General features: G+C 43.3%; 1 protein-coding gene across 5 annotated transcripts in view; it reads left to right on the top strand.

The window, feature by feature from the left end:
* Positions 1–20,263, top strand: part of Bub3 (mitotic checkpoint protein Bub3) — a 55,594-nt gene extending 35,331 nt beyond the window's left edge. For all 5 annotated transcript variants that reach the window (XM_075676988.1, XM_075676991.1, XM_075676987.1 and 2 more), the window contains exons 3-5: positions 1,382–1,603; positions 6,124–6,307; positions 19,812–20,263. In XM_075676988.1, the coding sequence (XP_075533103.1) occupies positions 1,382–1,603; positions 6,124–6,307; positions 19,812–20,191 (786 nt within the window). In that variant the 3' untranslated portion in view covers positions 20,192–20,263. The remainder of the gene's footprint in view (positions 1–1,381; positions 1,604–6,123; positions 6,308–19,811) is intronic.
* Positions 20,264–21,919: the final 1,656 nt, after the last annotated feature.

The raw sequence follows: 21,919 nt of genomic DNA, 5'->3' as shown, positions 1-21,919 counted from the left end.
CACAATACTTGCCTGCATGTGCAAGCTTTGTTCCTTTAGTTGGTCCTGCAGCTGGGTTTGCAATTCAGGGGCACTGGAACTGGGGTGGGAGTGGGGTGAGCATCCCCGCAGGTTTCATTGCAGGTCAGTCAGTGCCCTTACAGCCCGAAGGGTTGATCCTCCTTTAATACAGTAAATTAAGCCATGGTTTCAAAATATATATAAAAAAAGAAAAATGTGAGCCATTCCACTTTGTGAAGGTAGACGACCAGCGAAGCTAAGTAGCACACAACAAAGAGGTAACAGAGAATTTTGAACAAAAGTACGAACATGTTGTCTTGATCAGTGGTCATTGTGACGAAAGGTATTCACACACATTTATTTTTATACATTCATGTTCATTAGTGTAATACATTTGTTATACACATTCGTTATATACATTCATGTTTTCATTTCACAATATATTGAGTCGAAGAATTTGGGACTGAAATCACCACACCGACTGGCCAGTAGGCCAGTGCCGTCAGCGCCTTCGCAGAGGGAGGGGCAGTATGGCTGGCATGATGAGCGCCATCGGAGCCAGCTGTGGAAGAAGACGACGAAGGTGCAACCAGTGGCATGAGCGCGAGGGGCAGTATGGGAACTACTGCCCCTCGCGCTCCACGGTGCGCTACTCATCATGCCCAGTCTCTGAGCATGATGAGTAGCAACAGAGCCAGCTGTGGAAGAAAACGACGACGAGCATGTGAGCAGTGGCATGAGCCATTGCTCATGATGATAGTTCTTGCTCGCGCACATGAAAATTTCACAGAACCCTAGCCATAAACAGCTTCGTTCTAAAAGAAAGTTTGCGTAGGACGTGAAATATGAGCCCCTGAGTTAACATCTCACTTCCCTTCCTTTTTAACGAGGGTGGCTTTATGTACAGCTGTAAGCTAAAGTGTGTGGCCTTCAGGTACCAAGCAAAAGCTGAATTTCATTCCAGCTTAGTCACGCAGCCTGAAATTGACTACTGCTGTCCAAACTTTACCACACGAACACTGCAGTGCATTTATCACTTTTCAGCTGTGCATCTAAGAAACAAATCAGTTATATTTTATCGATGAACCTGTGGTGCATGCATAGTTGTTTACGAATATACACATGCTTAATGCATCACGCCCAGCTGTTTGCGCATTGCCGCTTGTGTTTAAAGTTAGCAGTGTGCAACTACACTTATTTATATTTGTGTGCGTTTGCTGGATGAAAACAGCCATTGTTGTCTGCTTGTTTCGACCTCTGTTCCCTTCACAATGTTTGTTTTCTACTGTGCATTTGCTGCTTGAAAAATGTTTTTCTGAAGCCATTGCACATTCATCAGCATGTAGAACTCAAAGTACCCCTGGCATTTTTTTTTTTTCAGGATGCTGTGCATGCTTGGAGTGGAGGTGGTGACAATGAGGTCAAGTCCTTTGATTTCAACTGTAGTGCAGAGACAGTCATTGGAAAACACAGTGACGCAGTGCGATGTATTGAATACTGCCCTGACGTGAATGTGATCATCTCGGGCAGCTGGGATTCAACTGTAAAATTGTGGGATCCAAGAGCATCAACATGTGCTGGTACATGTTTGCAACCTGACAAGGTTCGTTGTGACAAAGTATACATATAAAGGAAATTGTTGCTTTGTTAAAATTTGATTCTAAATGCATGAATTTCTGTAGGAATTTCAAGGTGAATCCCAATCAGGGTATCGAAGCGAAATACATACCAACGCACCCTGATTTCGTTGCAGTTCAGTTCCGGTTTAGTGAAATAAAAATTGATAACAGTTCACGAAACACTTTGCAACACTGTACCGGCTTGCAAACTGGTTCGGTGCTGTCCATTTTATCCTGCCCTGTGGCGATATGCTGCATAGTACTATCAACTTGTCTGCATGGCCCAGGCGCAAGTTTCATCAAGAGGAGGCAGAAATTGATAAATTACACAGACATGAGGGAATTGTCATGTACATATTAGAGACTGAGGTAATTAGTGAGAATCACTACGTCAGTGTAAAGTCTGCATAGCTTCCACTCGTTACAATGACATCATAGTTAATTTTTGTTTTGTTTCCGGTCTGGTGGCGAGCAGATCATGGCACGGTCGATGGTCTTGAAGACAATGCAATTTGACATTGTATTACATAAATTACAACTTCGAACTTCTAGCCCCTAGTAAAGAAAGAAGCCAGTATTTTACATTACGCTCAATTTGCTGCTTTTTTAAAAGCAAATGAGGACATTGATGCTTCTGAAGAATGAACAAGGATGGTTTGGGGGGAAGCATACATTGATCTTTTGTGCGCATCTCTGCATGTGGTGCATAATCTTGCACTGGTTAAGAGCTGACAAAGAAGTCAAAAGCACACACATTGTGCCCCACGAACAATTTCTACAACTCGAAGAGTGTTGTAGTCTGCTTGGCTAAGCACCAAACGTACGTTAAACCATGGCACGTAACAAAAGCAGATTTTGCGTGCCATTTACAGCCGCAGTTACCATTCACTCATGCTGAATGGTAATTCATTAGAGACTGCAGTATTATGGTTACGATAAGTCCTGCAGCTCAACTTTTTGATATTTATCCTCAAGAACATCACCTTTCCTGCTCTGCTGGTTTATCTGGTTTATCTAGTTTTAGTAACGAATTGACTTAACAGCCGAATTAGAAACGTCACCAGAAATGTTAATTCCACGGAGTCCCTGAAAAAACGTTTCACCCACGGAACACAACTGGCCTGGCCAACTTCAGAAGGGCAAGCATCCCTGCCGAGGTGGCCATAGTTACCAGCACATATCTACTGTCTATCCCCATTCTTGCATGTAACACAACTTGGCAGTCATAACAATCTGTTAGTAGGGTGCGCTGGTTGAAGTAGTTATTTGGAGAATTGTGCAAACTGCTGAGTGCCCGCTGTGGCCTTGATGCTTGAACCATTTCGTACCGAACCAGTAACCATTATTTTAAAATATTTTTTTTCATTCAGGTTTAGTTCGACACCCTGATCACAATTACTTTGTTATGTCCATTAGTTCATGGTAGCCTGTGCAAGGCACGGAGTCTCGCTGTTCTATTGCATGCATGTGTGTCATTTCATTTATTTGCCTATAAACCCCACGAGGGGGTAATGAGGTATTCTGAGGCATACACTGTGCCTCCGGTTTGGCTTGGCTTAGTTAGTGATGCACGCATTCCATTTCGTAAGCACCAAAAAAATTGTCACAGTATCTCACTTGTGGAGAGCAAAAGGAGGAAAGTTTGAACAAAGAAAGTTCATGCTATGAACCTCGTCAGGATGGTGCATTAGTGACCTATTGACAGGGAAGGTATTACTGGATGATCACTTTCGGCTATACTATCGCTTCGTGTGAAGTAGCACTGTACCATTCAGTCAGCTCATTTGGTTTTGCTCAACCAGCCAATAAATGCGCACTGAAAGTGATATCGCCGAAGGTAACCATCTCAGTATATGTACCCTGGTTTTGCAACGTATGCACATCCAAAATTGAGAAAGTGAGAAAAGATACTTTAAAGGGACACTAAAGGCAAGTGTGAAGCCAAGCTAAAGTGATAGTGTTTGAGAATCTCTATGGCATCAATATTATTGCGAACAGAGCCTTAGTAATAGAAAGATTGAGGTAAATGCAGGATATGATTATAGACTCGTCTTGACATTCATGTATTAGACTGATGACGGAGGCATATTTCTCTATAGTTCTATCACTAGTACTCAACCACTCATAATAAAGATCATTGTGTTGCATTATAAGATGAAAGAAAACTCTGCTCGTCCAGTTCTATTTCATTTTTAGAAGAAAGAACTCATTGACGTTAGCCTTGACAATGACGTGAGTGGTCGAAAGGTTTTGTTTCCTCTACTCTGCCCCTCTCGCACTTTCGCATTTCAGTAGTTTCGTTGTCACGTAGTACTGCGCTGGTTTTACTAGCTCGCACAAACTGCAAGTAGCAGAGAATTCCACTTCCATTTGATGTCGCGGGATGCCCAAACGGTGCACGCCACTTAACCAAAAGTAACTACAGCGGCGAATCCACCGCTTTGTCATGGCTCAGTTTCTCCATGGCCGGGCATTTGTGTTTTGTGTAAAACACCGTACTGCGGTTTGTCGAGTGCCGTTTTGCTCACTGACAGCAGTAAAGGGCGGTGATGGTCTATGCAACGTTAGCACTCCCCCACTCAGAGGAGGGCGATTTGAATTGCACTAAAGGCATGTGCACGCTTAAGACGCGATTTTCTCCTAAACTAAGTATTTTCTTGGCACGAAACAAGCACTGTGAGGGTTTGTTGAATTGTGTTTTAACACTCCACATAGACTTAGTACTATTTGCCTTTAGTGTTCCATTAAAGGGAAGCTGAAGAGTCTGTAGAATTCAATAAGACGCTCATATACGGATGCGGGAACCTTATAAACCATGTAGGTAAAATTTGGGGGTTTTTTCAATTAGGAGCGACGTAATCGTCGGTTAAAATTGCGCTGTAGCTCCGCCCCCCGTCGAATGCCGCGCGCTGCTGCTGACGCTGACGATGCGAGTGGAGACCGGAAACCGCGGTGTTGTGACGTCAACTCTAGTGTTTTGTTCCTTCGCAGCCTGCGCGACCGTGCCTGAATGTGCTTGTTTCTGCGTGCGTGCCATCGTAATCTGCTTCGATCGACCCTGCATTCCTTTGTTCGTACGTCTGCATGTATGTAGAGTGGTAGTAAACGGCCAGCCCTGCACTTCGGCCTGCGCAGTTGCTGTTTATGGCCACAGAATGAGAGAGGACTACTTGCCACTAGCAGGCTTTCTAAACGCAGCGCGAAAAGATCGGAGCAACGAAAACAAAGACGACACGAGTGCGGACTGACTGATGATAACAGGTGTTGGAAGGCCTTATGAATACACGAACTCGCCCAAACCTGGATTTTGATTTACTGCGAGCTCCTTCGTGTTAGCACGCTGAACGGAAGGTGCATGTTTATCTCCCGCCCTTGACGCAGGTTTCGTCGCAAAGCGCCGCGAATTTTCTATTTGCACGTGTGTTGTAAAACAGCCTGCATGCAGCTACCATAACGCAGTGCAAATGTAGAGTTTGCATGTGCTGGAAAGCCGGCGCACGCCAGGACGCTATGCTCCCCCCTTCTCTCGCGCACAGCGAGAAACCGACCGTCTCACGTAGCCGACGGAATTCGCCGCCTTTACTACTTCGGTTACGAGTAGTGTGCGGATGGCGCACAGATGAAGGTCACTACACGTACTGCATGAACCGGGAAGCTTTTCACGCGTTTAAACCGTCTTTGTAGATTGCCGACAGCTTTGGACAGTGCACAAATGCCGACGATCGCATCCCCACTTACATTCCACGAGGAGGCATGCAGGAACACAACACTACAGTTGTTTGACCGGAAACGAGCTCACTAGATCGGCGAAAGATCGGCGAGATCACTAGATCGCTTTGCAAGAAACATACTCACCAAAGAGCATTTCCAACACGAGGAGATCCCAAGACTTCGCTTTCGTTCGCGTCGAAAGCACTGCTCGCATCAGCATCGTTTGCTTCTTCGAGAGGCCGGCTCTTCGCAATCGGCTCGTACATGTAGGGAGTAACGTCGAACTCCTCAGAAAAACGCAGTCTCTCTAAATTTTCCATGACCTCTTAATTTTCCATTACAGCACCAAACTACCTGGCACCGCGCTTCATGTGTAGCGGCAGCGGTCGGTCACTAGAGTTAACGTCACGAGGCGCCCGAACAATCACAGGCGGAAACGAGACGCGCGAGCTGGGCGTGTCCGCTGCTGCACTTTTCGTTGAAATAATATATATTTGCGCTTTCTTTCGCTCAATTTCGATACGATATTCGAATTCGGAGGGTTGAAAACCATTATGTACACATGTTCACTCATTTTTTCTGGAAAACCTTTCAGCTTCCCTTTAAGATGTAGGTATAGGCTATGGTGGAAATGGTGGAAAATTCACTTCAAATGTCACTTTAACTAGAACAGCAACACATATTGCTATACAATTTCAGTATGTTTTGCTGGAGCATAGCACACATAATTTTTGGCTCCCTAAATGCTGGACATGGCTGCGACTAACTTCCTAAATTTTGCTCTCTTTTGCAGGTGTACACCATGGCTGTGTGTGGTGACAAGCTAATTGTGGGTACAGCTCAGCGAAAGGTACTTGTATGGGACTTGCGAAACATGGGCTATGTCAAACAGCGGCGAGAGTCCAACCTCAAGTACCAGACACGCTGTATTCGCTGCTTCCCCAACCAGCAGGGGTTTGTGCTCAGTTCCATTGAAGGTATATTATTATTATTATTATTATTATTATTATTATTATTATTATTATTATTATTATTATTATTACACCAGCAGTCAAACCTCAGTGTTGTTCCTGGGCACGTCAAATATATTATTGATTGATTATTGATTGATTGCTTCTTGTTATCATCCAAGTGCTACAACTCTCACTGTGCTATTATGGCACACATCATGGGGATGTGCTCTCCAAGGCAAAAACACCTTGTTGTATTGTCTTGTAACTGGCAGTTAGAGAAATTCAAGTTATATTCACTCATTGGGCGTGTAATTAGGTCTTATGGAGGATTTATGTCAGTCTAAATGGGCATTACTTCTTATGTGCTTTACTAGTAGCATGTAATAATGCCTCTGCGTTGGCTGTGAGACAACACGAGACATTGTGTAACAATGTCTCGTGTTGCCAATATTACACGTTCGACCAAGAATTTAGAGAAAATTGTGTAGGCTAGTTGAAGCAACATTCTGTTGTCAAACATTGGCACTGTAATGTTGCCCTTGCATGCCAAAAAGTCAGTAAACGAAGCACTGCATTTATTAAATGCACTTTTTTTTTTGTTCTAATGGCATTTGTTACACATTATTAGCCTTCGTGCTCTTTTCAGCGCATGCTTTAAAGAGACCAATAACTGTCTGGGATGTATCTTGAGATTAATGTGCCAATGCAGGGTTGGGAATTAACCATTTTGATACGCAAGCAAATTGCAGTGCCAAATTGCATCGAAAGCGGAAAAACGATCGAAATTGCACCACGCTGCTCCAGATTGGCAGCTTTGGCTTTCACAGGCGTGAGTGAAAGATCGCCGGCATGGTGCAGGGTGTTGTGCCGTTGGTCTCGTTGGTGCTTGTAAATGTAACTTTCGTATTGTCGCCGCCAGTGGGCACATACGACTACATCCAATTAAGCCCTCTGAATACAACTAAAGGTAGTGACATTCTTTTATCTTGCCACCCAAGCCAGTAGCAAGGGCAGGCTAGGAGGTCTGGCAATTATCCACGCTTCCCTGTTGGTGGAGCTGAGTCACATTGTTGTGTTGGCACCGTTTCCATGGAAATGGGCATGCGTCCATGCGCTGCCAGCAGCACCTTTTGTTTTATTCTTTTTTTTTTAATCGCACCGACGCCATGACAGTTGCTCTTGATTGAGGTGCACAGCCTCACCATTTCCGCGATCACAAATCCTGATGTCGTGTAGATCGCATTGCTCAGTCGTTGCAATAGAAAAAGTGCAAGTTGAGAAGGAGAGTGGTGAGCGAAGAGTCTGAGGGAGGGAGAATGTTGCTCCCTTTAGCTTATTCATGTGGCACTTGCACCCAATTAGGAAATTTAAACTTCAGATGTTTAGGTGCTTCTACTGAGTGGCAAAATGAATTCAGTCACGTGCAGAGTCTTAGTTTGAGTTGGCGCTGTCACATTACCTAGAAATGTCTTTGAAAAAGCCACTGTGGTGTTCACTAAACCTAACTTCACAACTCTTTTGGAAAACACCTCCAGTCACTTCACCAGCACTGAATACAAAAGTAGTGTCAAAAATGCTTTTAGGCTGCTCTTCAATTCTTATTTAATGCTACAGAATGCAAGGTTCTGTGACTGTTACCCCACTTAATCATAATCATACTCTAAATTAAAATGGGCATACTCCAGACTGATCCAGAATCAGAATTTGTCAGCTCTAATCTGCTTCAGAAAGAAAGTTTATCTGTCACAAAAATTGCTATAAAATGACCTTGGGCATTCCCACCCCTCTTGATTGAAAGAATGTGACTCGCAATCTTGGGGACAAGCATACTTTCATTCCTTAAGTAGGGAATTGTATTAGGTACTAAATCGGCACTGAATCTCATGCAAAAATGACACTGGCAACTGCCTGCAGTGAAATTTGTAATTAAACCCTTGAAGACTGTATCTAATTCTAAATAATCAACAGGCCTCTGTTCATTTGAAATGCTATACCTGGAACTTCATAAATATGTTTGTTTCCTAATATTGCAAATTATCTCTACACTCGAACCTCATTATAATGAAGTTGAAGGGGGAGTCAAAATTACTTTATGTCCACTACTTTGTTATATCCATTATTGCCATTTACTGCAATATATGCCTAATGGGGTGCACAGTTGTAAACATGAAAATAAGAAAACGTCTTTGCAGCCTGTGGAACCTCTACACGGCCACGCATGCAATTAAATTTGAATAAAACAACAAAAGAATTGTCGGCATGTGCAACACATCTTAGCACCTGACCTGACAGCCTTTATATAGCTGCGTTCTGTTCAATTGTGATGGTCTTTTGCATCTGCTTTCCACTTGGCTCGTTACGGTCGAGCAGCACAACAGAGCGCTCCGCTGTGTCATCAAGGAGGCAAGTGAACTCTGCCACATCGGCGTAACTTGGCCGGCTCATGGCCTCCGAGATTGCAATGGGATCATGAATGCCACGCCCAGCCGCCAGCCTGCGCAGCACGCCATAGAGAAAGAGAGAAGGGAACACACTAATTTTTTGCACTGCCACACCTAGCCGCGCAGCATCGCGCGACTTGTGCAGGCTTGCGTGTGCCAGGGAGGTTATACTATACTTAAACGTCTGAAATGGAGGTGACTTTCGAGACGTGAAGCCGGTCTCTGCCATCTTGCTAAAGGCAAGAAGCCCCAACTGCCGTAGCCGTAGTAGCAAAGCGCGAAGTGTGTGCATTGCGCCTATTGATTGTGTGCCATTAAACAGATTTTAACTGATCGTGGCATGCTTTCCAACGGCATTACTGCACTTCAGTAGATTACGGCTGCACCAATCACGTGATGACAATACAGGGTATATACTGTTCCACTTCCAACCTAAGTTCTTGTCATTTCCAATGCCCAGCTGCGTGTCTTTCGTACATTTGCTTCATTTGGGTATGGTTAAGTAGGTCGTATGTACACGCATGTGAATATTAAATTTCTCTTAAATACTTGTTAGCACATCACTTCATGCAGCTTTCATGCGATCCATGCATGGGCTCCTTGTTAGGAGAGGCTGAAATTTCGCCGCTGGCTTGCGTCAGGTTCGTTGTGCTCTAAAACACAGTTGTAAGTCCAGCGCTAGTACTGTGTACTTCCTCTGTTGTGTAGGACGTGTCTGCGTGCTTTGCTGGTTTCCTGTTCATTCACAAGCATATACCAATTAACTCGCCCAGCAAGAAATTTTGTTGCAATATAGCTTCAATACAAGAGCGCTTGTGCTCATCCCTATTACAAAAGAGACTGCGGACTGCTATTTAGGGTTTTGCATACACCACATCACTAAGAAAACTAATTGATCGAATTGATCATGAAGAAAATATGCAAACACTGCTTTCACGACTTGCAATATTTAAACTTTAGTGAAACAGAATGTGATTTACAAACGAATCTTGTAGTGAACCCATATGCATTTCACTTGTTAATTGGAAGTGTTTTCTGCTGCTCGTATGTCTGTCTAGCATTTCTGTTACCATAACAATAGCTGTTCTAGATGTGTCAAATGAGTGGAATTAGTTCCTTTGGATGCATATAAATTGTAAGAGGAAGTTTAAATAAAGTTTGAAGACGTAACACCTGGCTTTGGTATGTGAGTATAATGTCTTCAGAATACCAAATGCATGAATAGTTTAATCCAGCTCTGCAATTTTCTGTACTAGAATAAAGATCACTTGATATAGTATTGTGAATTAAATAATGTCTCCAATGTCGTGACAGCATTTGTGAAACTACTTGGAGCAGATACAAAAAATGAAGAGCAGTTTCTACACACGCCCATAGCCATGTGATACAGGGATGGAAGTGCTGCACCAATTGTTCTATCTTGCGTCAAACCACTGAGCTGCGCCAACTTGTGCCAAAACACTAACTACAAATGAAGTCACTAAATTTTGTGGGATGGTCGTGTTCAGTGGCAACCACACAGCCATGTGCTGGCTAGCATTTAGCCCTAGAAGCCAAGCTAAAGCAATCCATTTCAGTGTCGGCGTTTTTGGAGTGTGGGTGTGTTTGGTGGCGTATTGTAACTTAGCCGCAGGAAAACTAAAATTCTTTGCGCTATAAAATGCATTACGAATGTTTTATATGACTTAAGCGTTTGCGTAATATGTGGACGAGCTAATGATAATTTGAACTGGCACTCCTTTTTATGGGGCAGTCGGGAAAGAAAACATTGCTCTCAGCTGAATGAATAAGTTGTGCAGTCTGTCATATATTTTAAGGCTTGCTTGTGCACCCTATAGGTAAATCTGCGTCGATTAATGGCGAACACCATGCGCGTAACATTGAAATATATTTGGCAAGTGTATGTGAAACCCCTTGACCAGAAATATCCAATGACAACCGTAAGCATCACTCTAATTTGCACTCCGGGTACTCTATATTCTCCACAACTAGATCATGCAAAGTTGGACTTTTGGGGCCGGAAAACACAAACCGAGGATGTGAAGTTTCAGTTTTAGTCTACCGTAGTGGGTGGGGGGGCAAATGGCGGTTATAAAGGGTTGGAGAATATGCGAACGACAGGGATTGCATTCGCGGCAATGATGTTCACGACATGACTTGCGCTTGTCGAGCCCAAAAATTATAGGAAACCATTGTTTGGCATTCGAAATATCGGTCTCCATTTTACATTGACGTTATGGGGCAGCCCTAATGATTGAGCTTGTGCAAAATATTAGTCTGCAATGCTGATCGGAAAGCCACTGAACACTTTTTTCCCTTTATTGTCTTCATAAAAGTCGGAGTTTTTCTTCTCGTCAAGTTATATGGGGTACTGGCAAACATGCAATGACCAACAAAAAAGCTTTGCATTTATTCTGTGGTACTCTGCTGTGCCACCTGAATGTCACCAAGGATTTAAAACATAGCTAAGGATATTATGCAAATGGTGCTCACTGTATGTTGATGGGTGTTGTTCATTGTTGTTGATGGGTGTTGATGGGTGTTGTTGATGGGTGTTGTTCACATTGTGTTGTGTTGGGTGATGGTCACAGTCCGTATTTCTTGTTCATGTTGCATGAATACATCTAATGAGCTAACATTATAAACTTACCTAATCGACGAGATGTCAGCGAAAAAAAGAAACGCTCTTGAGTGGCATTAACAAAATCCTGTCAAAATACAATGGGTGCTATTCACATTGGTTATTATTATTTTTTTCTTGACCACATTTAGTTGGCGATTCTGGTATGTAACTTAATAGTTGTTTCCAAGGAACGAAAATAGGTTTCCTTTGTCGGGTGTACAATATTTCTTTCCCTTAGTGAACTTTCCTCCACCTTGCGGGCTTCCACAGAAATCATTCGCCGAAGCCTAACAGTGTTCAGCAAAGCCAAATAAAGAACATCTTTTCTTGATTTGTCTGTATTTCACTTACGTTGAGCCTTACCTAGTATGCTCCAAAATGCGTATCTTCTGTGGCAAAATGAACAATTCCTGCTCTAATATGCCCAATTTGCTGCTCCCAGAGCTGCTCAAAAACTTCCTTGGTTGCTTCCATCCCTGTGATAGCGTTCACGAATTATCTAATGAAAGAAGGCGGTAGTCGCAATGTGTATAGTCATGCGCTGGCGGTCAGAAAGTGTCTTTATACACGCTGATTGAAAATCTCTTGCGTGGGTAAACATTTGGGAATATTTATTGCACAGACACATCACCAGAGCCTAGTTTCTCTGAAAAGATCATTTGCAATTTAAAGGGACACTGAAGGGAAATACTAACTCGATGTGGACTGTTTAAATACCATTCCACAAACTTAGCAACGCTTGTTTCGTGCCAATAAAAAGCTTAGTTTACGAGAAAATTGCATCTGAAGGGTCCGAATACCTCTATCGCATTTCAAATCTCCCGCCACCCAACCGGGGAGTGGAGGCATATACGCCACCACCACCCTTTGCTGCCGTTGGTGAGTCAGCGGCGCCCGACAGACGGCGGTACGGTGTTTTGCACAAAATGCAAACGCCCAGCCATGGAGAAACCGAACCATGACAGAGCGGTGGATTTGCCGTTGCAGTTGATTTTGGTCAACTGCTGTGGACCATTTGGGTATCTGACGACATCAAATGGAAGTGGAATTCTCTGGTACTTGCAGTTTTTGCGAATTTTGTGAGCCAGCAAAACCAGCGCAGCACTACGCGATGACTAAACTGCAGAAACGCGAAAGCGCGAGCTGCGCTGAGTCGAGCAAAAACGAAACCTTTCGACCGCCCGCATATCTTTCAATGGTAATGCCAATCAGTTTCTTTTTCTAAAGACGAAGTAAAACTGGACAATTAGCACATTCTTTCATCCTATAATGCAATACAATGATGTTCTTATAATGAGTGGTTGAGTACTAGTGACAGAATTTAAATGAGGAGTGCCTTCGTCATCGGGCAAGTACTTAAATGTCCCAGGGGAGTCTCTAATCATGTCACCTCAATTTCTCGATTATTAAGGCTCTGTTCGCGATAATATTGACACCTTATAGATTCTCGAGCACTAATCTATCACTTTAGCTTGACTTAATATTGTCTTTAGTGTCCCTCTAACCAAGCGAGGAAGTGTGATTGGACAAGCGTCCCATCGGAAGCTTTTCTCGTAGCCTGTAACAAGAAATGGACGCTCCAACCTTTTTCGGCAGCAGCGGTACACAGTTCAACTGATATACATCTTAAAGAGGTTTCGTCTCCATTTTTAATCATGGAACTGGGAAGGCAATCATCCCCGCAAGTATTCTGCAGCCACCTATACTGGGGTCACCCTCTTTTGCCTCTTCCAATGTGGCCACCACGCCTTCACTCACTCTCGTAGACCGCTTGCAGGGACTGCCACTCCAGAGGTTCTATGTAACCTCCTTTTGTGTGGCCCCCAAGATTGCAGCAGGAAAGTCTCAGAGGCCATGCCCAGCTGTGCCTGCCTGCGCAGCACACCGCACAGTAGAAGTGAATGCACTTATCTTTCGAACTGCGTCGCGTAGCCACGCAGCGTGACAATGCCGTGGCTCGCGCAGCCAGGCATGCACAAGAGAGAGAAAAAGGTCAGTGGAGAAGTGCGATAGTGAGCCACTGCTTGTGTACAGTTACACATGGCAGTGAGAAAGGCGATTGTTGCTTGACGGTATATTCATTGTGGGAGTTTTGAACTTCCACAGTGATTGAGTGCTGAACCCCGCAGAAAGCGATGTACTCGGCCTGCAACGTCAAGCATTTTTTTGGTTTTGGAGACGAATCTAGTTTGTTATATCCATTGGCAGGACAATTTCACTTCATTAAAATGAGGTTTTAAATACATGGATCTCTGTGGGGATTTTAAGGGGTTTAGTTATATCTCATTTCGTTATAACAAGGTTCGAGTGTAAGCAGAGCCATTCATTGATGGGGTGCTGCTCTCTTGCAAGCTTTTTGCAATTACTAAACAACAAACTGTGCTGTACCGACTGTACCACAATGGCTTATTGCGCATCTGCTTGTCTGCATGCCAACTGGATGCGAGTTTTCAGGATCACCACACTAGCGGTGCCACTTTCCCCGCCACATGCCTCAGTTGACTCCGTCAACTCAAAGCTGTAGCGGACAGAATGTCAACAGCCACTGCTGATCACAAAATGCTTACTTCTAACGTTGCTTAACTTTCTCCTGGTCATAATTTCAGACCAAAAATGGAATTTAGGCTGATATAGGACATGGCGTATCGGCAGCAAAGCTGTGTTCCAGTGCACCAGTCGTAGAACGCTGAGTCCAAGTTTAACATGCCTTGTATTGTTGCTCCCCTTTGTGCGAGGTGTTTGACAGTAGTCGTCACATTTTTACAAAAGACACATTTTCGACAACTTTATTCTACTGGTCAATATTTTGCATGCAAAACAAATTGTAGGTGATGTTTCTTTCGCCGGTAGCACTTCAAGAAGAGTTACTGATGGTCACAACACCTATCAGTTTGAGATCGCTTAACTCCCCTCTTCTTAATTTTACAAAAGGAAAGAAGATAGACTGATATTCCTGGTGTTGTAGGTAGTGAGCCATCTCGCAGTGCGCCGTCATGGCCAGACACTGGTTCTGAGTTGAGCTTCCCTTGTATCGGCAGCTTGTGTTCATGCTAAAAGGGTTGAGTGGTCATCACTTGTCACAAAAGGTCCACTTTACACCTCACTTAAATCCAATGGCAATTATTCTCCTATGAAAAACAAGTTAGTTGTAACCAATGTTTGTCTTACTGCTAGTAGCAATGGGCACCAGCCAGCCCAGCCTACAAGGAGCTGAACATGCCTTTGCACTGATGTCCTACAGCTTAGCAGTCATCCGTTGGTCAGACCCATTTTTTTCACTGACAGAGTAATTTACAGTGCAGAAAAATATCTTTGACATCTCTGCATTAATAAGTATTTGCAGCTGTTTTAAGGCCGTACTTGCACTGTTTGATAAAACAGCTATTGTACCGCCTAATCTATACGTGTTTCGAATTGCTCAGTTTCTGTCACATGCTGTTTCCATCGATATCAGTTATTACTGTTGCCGGTGACCATACACGGTAAGCAGCATAGATTTTGTATATCCAAAATTTATGCTTAAAAATTTTTCAGGACTTTCCCAAACGAACTACTGCAGGTAAAGATACTTCAAGTCCAAGGCTTTCCAACGCACCAAGAAAATAGGAGTGCTTGAATATTGCTTGCTGGTGCCTTTAATAATTAAAAAAAAAAAAAGTCAATGTTCAGAGACAGTGCTACCTTCATGTCAACAAGTGGAACAGAACAGAGGCAACTCTTATAGTGTGTCAGTGCACATAAGTGCTTTTGTACGCATGCGAGTTTAAGAGCTTTCCTTTTGGCTACAATATGCTGTCAGTTTGCTATACTGTGAAGGAGAGTTTCCCCCATGACGATGCCTCTGAAGCCTAAAGTGCACATGTGGCAATTATAAAATATGGAACACCTTTATTTATATATATAGGCTGTCTGAACTATCATGCACAAAGATTTAAAAATATGCAAATGTCACATAGCTGGACAAAACCAAAGTAATCTTGTTTGCCATCGCTTGGACATACTCAGATTTTTGCATTCCGATTAATTAGATCACAAGAATTTTGCTGCCAAGTTATTGATTACATAACTAGAATGCTACCTAATTAATCATTAGACAATGCCGGTGTTTGTCTCGCATCTTTGAGGGTTGTCCTGGGTGTTTCACTGAATTTTTCACCTTCAAACTACATAACTAGTCTTCATTAATTCATCAACTTCTCAAATATTATAATGTGTTTGGAAAAACACACAAATGTGTTTTTACAAGCATAAAGGAAGCTTGCAAATGCACACAAAGTGCCTCGAGTGGCCAGTCGCGCGGCAATTTTGCATGTATTTGTGGGCTTCTTTCACGCTCAGAAAAACTTTTATGTAGCATGTATTGAGCAACAGAAAGCTGTATCAGGAGTTTTTCATGATCTACAATTTTCTCATTAACACTTCCCTAATGGTTAACACCTCCCTAATGATCTCTTCAATTAACCAATGGCCCTCAGTTCCCAGCGGCTGCGGAGCACCTGACCAAGGCGGCGGTCAGACCTGCAACGCAGCAGAGGGTTCTAAGAATCTCTGGGTCCGGACAGGCCGCCAATGGAAACTGACCCTTGCAACGTTTAACACCCGAACCCTCTCAAGTGAGGCTAGCTTAGCAGGACTCTTTGAAGAACTATCAGACATTGTTTGGGATATTATCGCCTTAGTGAGATTAGAACTGGCGAGGCTTACACATTGCTGAATACCGGCCATGTCCTCTGCTATAGAGGTCTCCCGGATAACAAGCAATACGGGGTAGGATTCCGAATCCATAAGGACATAGCGGGCAACATTGACAATTCTACAGCATCAATGAAAGGGTAGCAGTAGTCGTAATCAAACTCAATAAGAGGTATAGATTAAAGGTAGTACAAACCTACGCTCCGTCGTCCAGTCACGATGATGAAGAAGTAGATCAGTTTTATGAAGATGTTGAATTAGCGATGAGAAAAGTGCAAACGCGATATACAGTAGTAATGGGGGACTTCAATGCAAAGTGTGGAAAAAGCAGGTGGGTGAACAGGCAATTGGCAACTACGGTGTCGATTCTAGAAATGCTAGAGGAGAGATGCCGGTAGAATTCGCAGAAAGGAATAAGCTGCGAATAATGAACTTTTTTCAGGAAACATAGCAACAGCAAATGGGACCTGGAAAAGCTCTAATGGTGAAACAAGAAATGAAATTGATTTCATACTTTCTGCCGATCCCAGCATAGTGCAGGATGTAGAAGTGATAGGTAGGGTAAATTGTAGTGATCACAGGTTACTGAGGGCCAGGATTCACCTCAATTTGAACAGAGAAAGAGTAAAATTCGTCAAGAAAAAGCAGGTCAACTTAGAGGCAGCAAGGGTAAAAGCAGACAAATTTAGGCTGGTACTTGCGAACAAATATGCAGCCTGAGAACAGAGAGATGATGATGATGACATAGAGGTAATGAATAAAACAGTAACGAGGCTGGCTTCAGAGGCAGCAATAGAAGTGGGAGGCAAGGCACCAAGGCAACCAGTAGGCAAGCTGTCCGAAGGAACAAAGGACCTAATAAAGAAACGACAAAGAATGAAAGTGTCCAACTCAAGAGATCAGATATAATTCACGGAACTGTCAAAACTGATCAACAAAGCGAAAATAAGTTATATTATAAATTGTAACGTGAGAAAGACTGAAGAAGTTGGCATAGGACAAACCAAGATGTATGCACTGAAAGATAAGCAGGGTAATATCATCAGCAATCTTGAAGGTATAATAAAAGCAGTGGAAAAATTCTGTACTGGCCTTTACAGTACCCAGAGGATTCGGGAGCACTCTATTCGAAACAATGATGAACAGTATACAGAAACTCCTCCTATAGATGAGGTCAGAAGGGCCTTGCAAGGCATGAAACAGGGAAAAGCGGCAGGAGGGGATGGAATAACAGACTATTTAATTGAAGATGGAGGAGACATAATGTTAGGAAAACTGGCGGCTCTCTATACGAAGTGTCTATCGACTGCAAGGGTCCCAGTAAACTGGAAGAATGCAAACATTATACTAATCCACAAAAAGGGCAACGTTAAAGAACTGAAAAATTATAGGCCCGTTAGCTTACTCCCAGTATTATATAAAATATTTACCAAAATAATCTCCAATAGAATAAGGGCAACATTGGACTTTAGTCAACCAAGGGAGCAGGCTGGCTTCAGGAAGGAATACTCTACAATGGATCACATCCATGTCATCAATCAGGTTATCGAGAAATCCGCAGAGTACAATCAGCCTCTATATGTGGCTTTCATAGATTAGGAAAAGGCACTTGATTCAGTCAAGATAGCAGCAGTCACAGAGGTGTTACATAATCAAGGAGTACAGACCGCTTACGTAAATACCGTGAAAAATATCTACAAAGATTCCATAGCTACCTTAATTCTACACAAGAAAAGCAGGAAGATACCTATAAAGAAAGGGGTCAGACAGGGGGAGACAATATCTCCAATGCTATTCACTGTGTGCTTGGAAGAAGTAGTGAAGCTATTAAACTGGGAAGGCTTAGGAGTACGGATCAACGGCCAATATCTCAGCAACCTTAGAATTGCAGATGACATTCTCCTGTTCAGCAACACTGGAGACGAGTTACAACAAATGATTGAGGACCTTAACAGAGAGCGTGTAAGAGTGGGGCTGAAGATTAATATGCAGAAGACAATGATAAATAAGCTGGCAAGGGAACAAGAGTTCAAGATCGCAAGTCAGCCTCTAGAGTCTGTGCAGGAGTACGTTTACCTAGGTCAACTAATCACAGGGAACCCTGACCATGAGAAAGAAATTCTCAGAGGAATAAAAATGGGTTGTATTGCATACGGCAGACATCGTGAGCTCCTGACTGGGAGCTTACTGTTATTGTTAAAAAGGAAAGTATACAATCAGTGCATTTTACCAGTGCTGACATACGGCGCAGAGACTTGGAGACTGACAAAGAAGCTGAAGAACAAGTTAAGGACCGTGCAAAGTGCGATGGAACGAAGAATGCTAGGCCTAACTTTAATAGACAGAAAGACAGCGGTTTGGATCAGAGAGCAAACTGGCATAGACGATATTCTAATAGACATTAAGAGAAAAAAATGGCGCTAGGCAGGTCATGTAATGCACAGATTAGATAACCGTTGGACCATTAGGGTGACAGAATGGGTACCAAGAGAAGGGAAGTGCAGTAAAGGACAGCAGAAGACTATATGGTGCGACGAAATTAGGAAATTTGCAGGTGCTAGTTGGAATCGGTTGGCGCAGGACAGGGGTGATTGGAGATCGCAGGGAGAGGCCCACGTCCTGCAGTGGACATAGATAGGCTGATGATGATGAATTACATAATTAGGAGGAATGAAAAAAATATCCAGAGTATCTCCAAGCAACGGCAAACGACATTACGCTGGTTCTGTTATGCTAGGTGGCATTTGCATATTTTTAAATCTTGGCGCATGATAGTTGGGACACCCTGTATATAGTCCTAAGACGCCAACAAATAAATGTGCCGGGGAGGTCTCAGAGGCCACGCCCAGCTATGTCTGCCAGGTGCCAGGGCGGGGCCTGAGTGGTGGCACTAGCTAACACTCCCAAGATTAGTTATAGTAGATAAACATAAATACCCCAGAAAGTGGATGGGAAATTGTGCCATTGTAGCTCAATTGGTAAGAGCATCACACGTCTAATGCGAAGACGTGGTTTTGTATCCCAGCTGCAGTCAGTTGTTTTAGAGCACAGCTCTTTATCAACAAAACGTTTTATGCATTGAAGCACAAAAGTAACTGGAACGCCAGTGCATTTCTCCTTAAAATGTTTGGGAATTAATATCTTGAAACTAGTGTCATCCTGAGAATTCATTCCTTGTGGGTCCGCCTAACAAATTCCACAGCTAGAGTTTGTAAATTGCATTATGGGCCTTAAGGTAATTAGATATAAATTAATGGATTTTTGTTAATTAATCAATTATGTACTTCAATTTTTATGCAAGTAGTGTCTGCTGCTTCAAGTAGGCTGCCTCATGAAGTAGAATTGTGCTGTCTGCCACAGGCAACCTTTAAGAATTTTTCAAAGTGTTCACTGAAACACCCTGTATATATGAGGAAGTGTTTGGTCACTGGTAAAAAAAATGCTTTGTTTTTGAAGGTGTGGCTTGGATTGCCAAGTTACCAGAGCATAACAATGAGACAAGGAATATCGGAAGAATGTATGTATTTGCCAAGAGAATTCAGCAGCTCTAAAGGCATGAACTGCAAAGGCTAGCATCTTGATGAACAAAAAGTGAATCTTGGCTTTAGCACTTAAAAGAATATTTTCCTTGTGGCAGTTTGAAGTAGTTACTAAGTCAGTACAAATTGTAACAGGGTTCAGAACTTTCAGACTTATTTTTTCAACACTCTGGTGAGAAATGTAATTTAGATTTTGCTGTCTATCAGGCTGCTAATTGCTCCCTTCCCAACAGGACGTGTGGCTGTTGAATACTTGGACCCAAGTCCCGAGGTTCAAAAGAAGAAATATGCATTCAAGTGTCACCGCACCAAAGATAACAATGGCATCGAGCTAATCTATCCAGTGAATGCCATCGCCTTCCACAATCTGTACAACACATTTGCAACAGGTGGAAGTGACGGACATGTCAACATCTGGGATGGGTTCAACAAGAAGCGCTTGTGCCAGTTCCACAAGTATCCATCAAGTATTGCTGCATTGGCCTTTAGCCATGACGGCTCATTGTTGGCAATCGGTTCCTCATACCTCTATGAGCAGGGCTTCATGGACAACACACCTCCGGATGCTATTTTTGTTCGTCGAGTGACCGATCAGGAGACAAAACCGAAGTGACATCATTGTGACTGGATTTTCTTTTGCGTGTGTATGTGACTGAAATAAATATGCATTTTTTTAGCACGTAAATTTCATGCACGTAACAAGTCTGTTGCATTCCTCTCTGTTATTAAAGACAGTGCCCTTAAATGAGTAGTGCTGACATGACATTTCTGAGTTTTCATAATACTGGCAAGCCTCTGAGCAGCCTAAATAATTTACTATACAGCAAAACCTTGTTGATTCATTCCTGTTTGTTGTTTTCCTGGCTCTTACATTCTGAAACACTGGCCCTGTTTAGTTCCCACAGAGTCATGTGTATTAGCTTCCTGTTCACTACGTTTCCATTGCTGGTTACATTCAGAAACTGCAACAGTGACGGCTGCATGCCGCTGCTTCGCAGCGCCTGCCATGCAGTGCAGTAGGATCGGCATCTGCGTCGGACCATTCACGGCTATGACCGCTCCAAAAACAAAGGCTCCAAGTGCGATTCATTCATGTCTACGACTGCTTCAAAAGTGCGACAATCTAACCACCAGGCAACGATAGCAATGTTTTGTTAGCGAGCTTTCAGTAGCTTGCCTTTTATTCAAGTTCAAATAAAGTTTTGCGAGGGTAGCCTTTTGTCTCATCTGTTCGAATGTGGCAAGCATTATCGGATGTTATGTGTATAACAGTTTTCCTTGGAGTGTGATATACTATATACTTATGGCGCAAGAGCCAGGGGTGGCTAAAGTGCCCCTGGATCATGAGTTTTTTTCGTGGTCCCGTAAGAAACAAAAACAAGGTTCTACTGCAATAGCTTTTATACGAACCAGTTTTGGTTTCACGTAATCTTTACTTACGACACATACTCCCCAAGAGGAGTGCGTGTCACGACATCACGATGCAGTAGGTGGTCATGTGGGAGCAGCACATTGCAATGTTTTGGCACTTGCTCCGGCTCGCTTGGTGGTCTGTTAGGCTGCTACATCAGGCTGTGTAGAGTAGCTGCGTAGCATAGCAACTTGTGTAGCAGCATGAAACATATTTCGCACTGTTACATGTAAGTTGCAATGAACCAGCAAGCAACCGTTCTGCATAGCACAGTTCAACATTATCCAAGAAAATCAATTGCCTATGACTGCATATTGTGTCAGAGAAAATGTGGTCATTCACATGCTATTTACATTGCAGGCATCGCAAGCTAATGTTATACGTACTAAAGTGCAAGGACACCTGCCACTACTAAATGCTCAACTGACAATTTCAAGAGTCAAATTTCTTGCATTAGGTAACATTAGGCTTCATTACCCATTGAAAGTCCAAGCTGTTCTTAAGTGCCAGCAACATAACAATGTCAGCCACCACATGCAGCACTTACGTCATTCTCAGTGCAGCCAAATTGCTGTCTAGCTGGAGAGAGGGAGAAAACTATTTAAAACGAAGTCTAACGAAGAGAGCCGGGGCTCCCACACCAGGGAGGGCCCTCAGTCAATGGCTCCTGCAACCCTGGCCGTCTCCCAGACCCACTGCACCAGCTCTTGCTGGTCGCGCGGGTCCGAGCTGAACAGTGCGGCTTCCCACTTCAAGACATAGGGGTCGGGGACAGGGTGAATGTTAGGCGTGTTGGAGCATGCCCGTGTGTGCAGTAAAGATGCATGCTCCCCCCCGCAGTGAGGGCTGTAAAGCAAGAGGTACATGAGGGGATACACAAGGTGTAGTTTATTGAGGTGTGGGTATGTCTGGTGCTGGCGTCCTCTCATG

The sequence above is a fragment of the Dermacentor variabilis genome, unplaced genomic scaffold, assembly GCF_050947875.1.
Source record: "Dermacentor variabilis isolate Ectoservices unplaced genomic scaffold, ASM5094787v1 scaffold_12, whole genome shotgun sequence".
NCBI lineage: Eukaryota > Metazoa > Arthropoda > Arachnida > Ixodida > Ixodidae > Dermacentor > Dermacentor variabilis.
The sequence above is the reverse complement of the archived record's forward strand: the minus strand, read 5'-3'. Positions and strand labels throughout refer to the sequence as shown.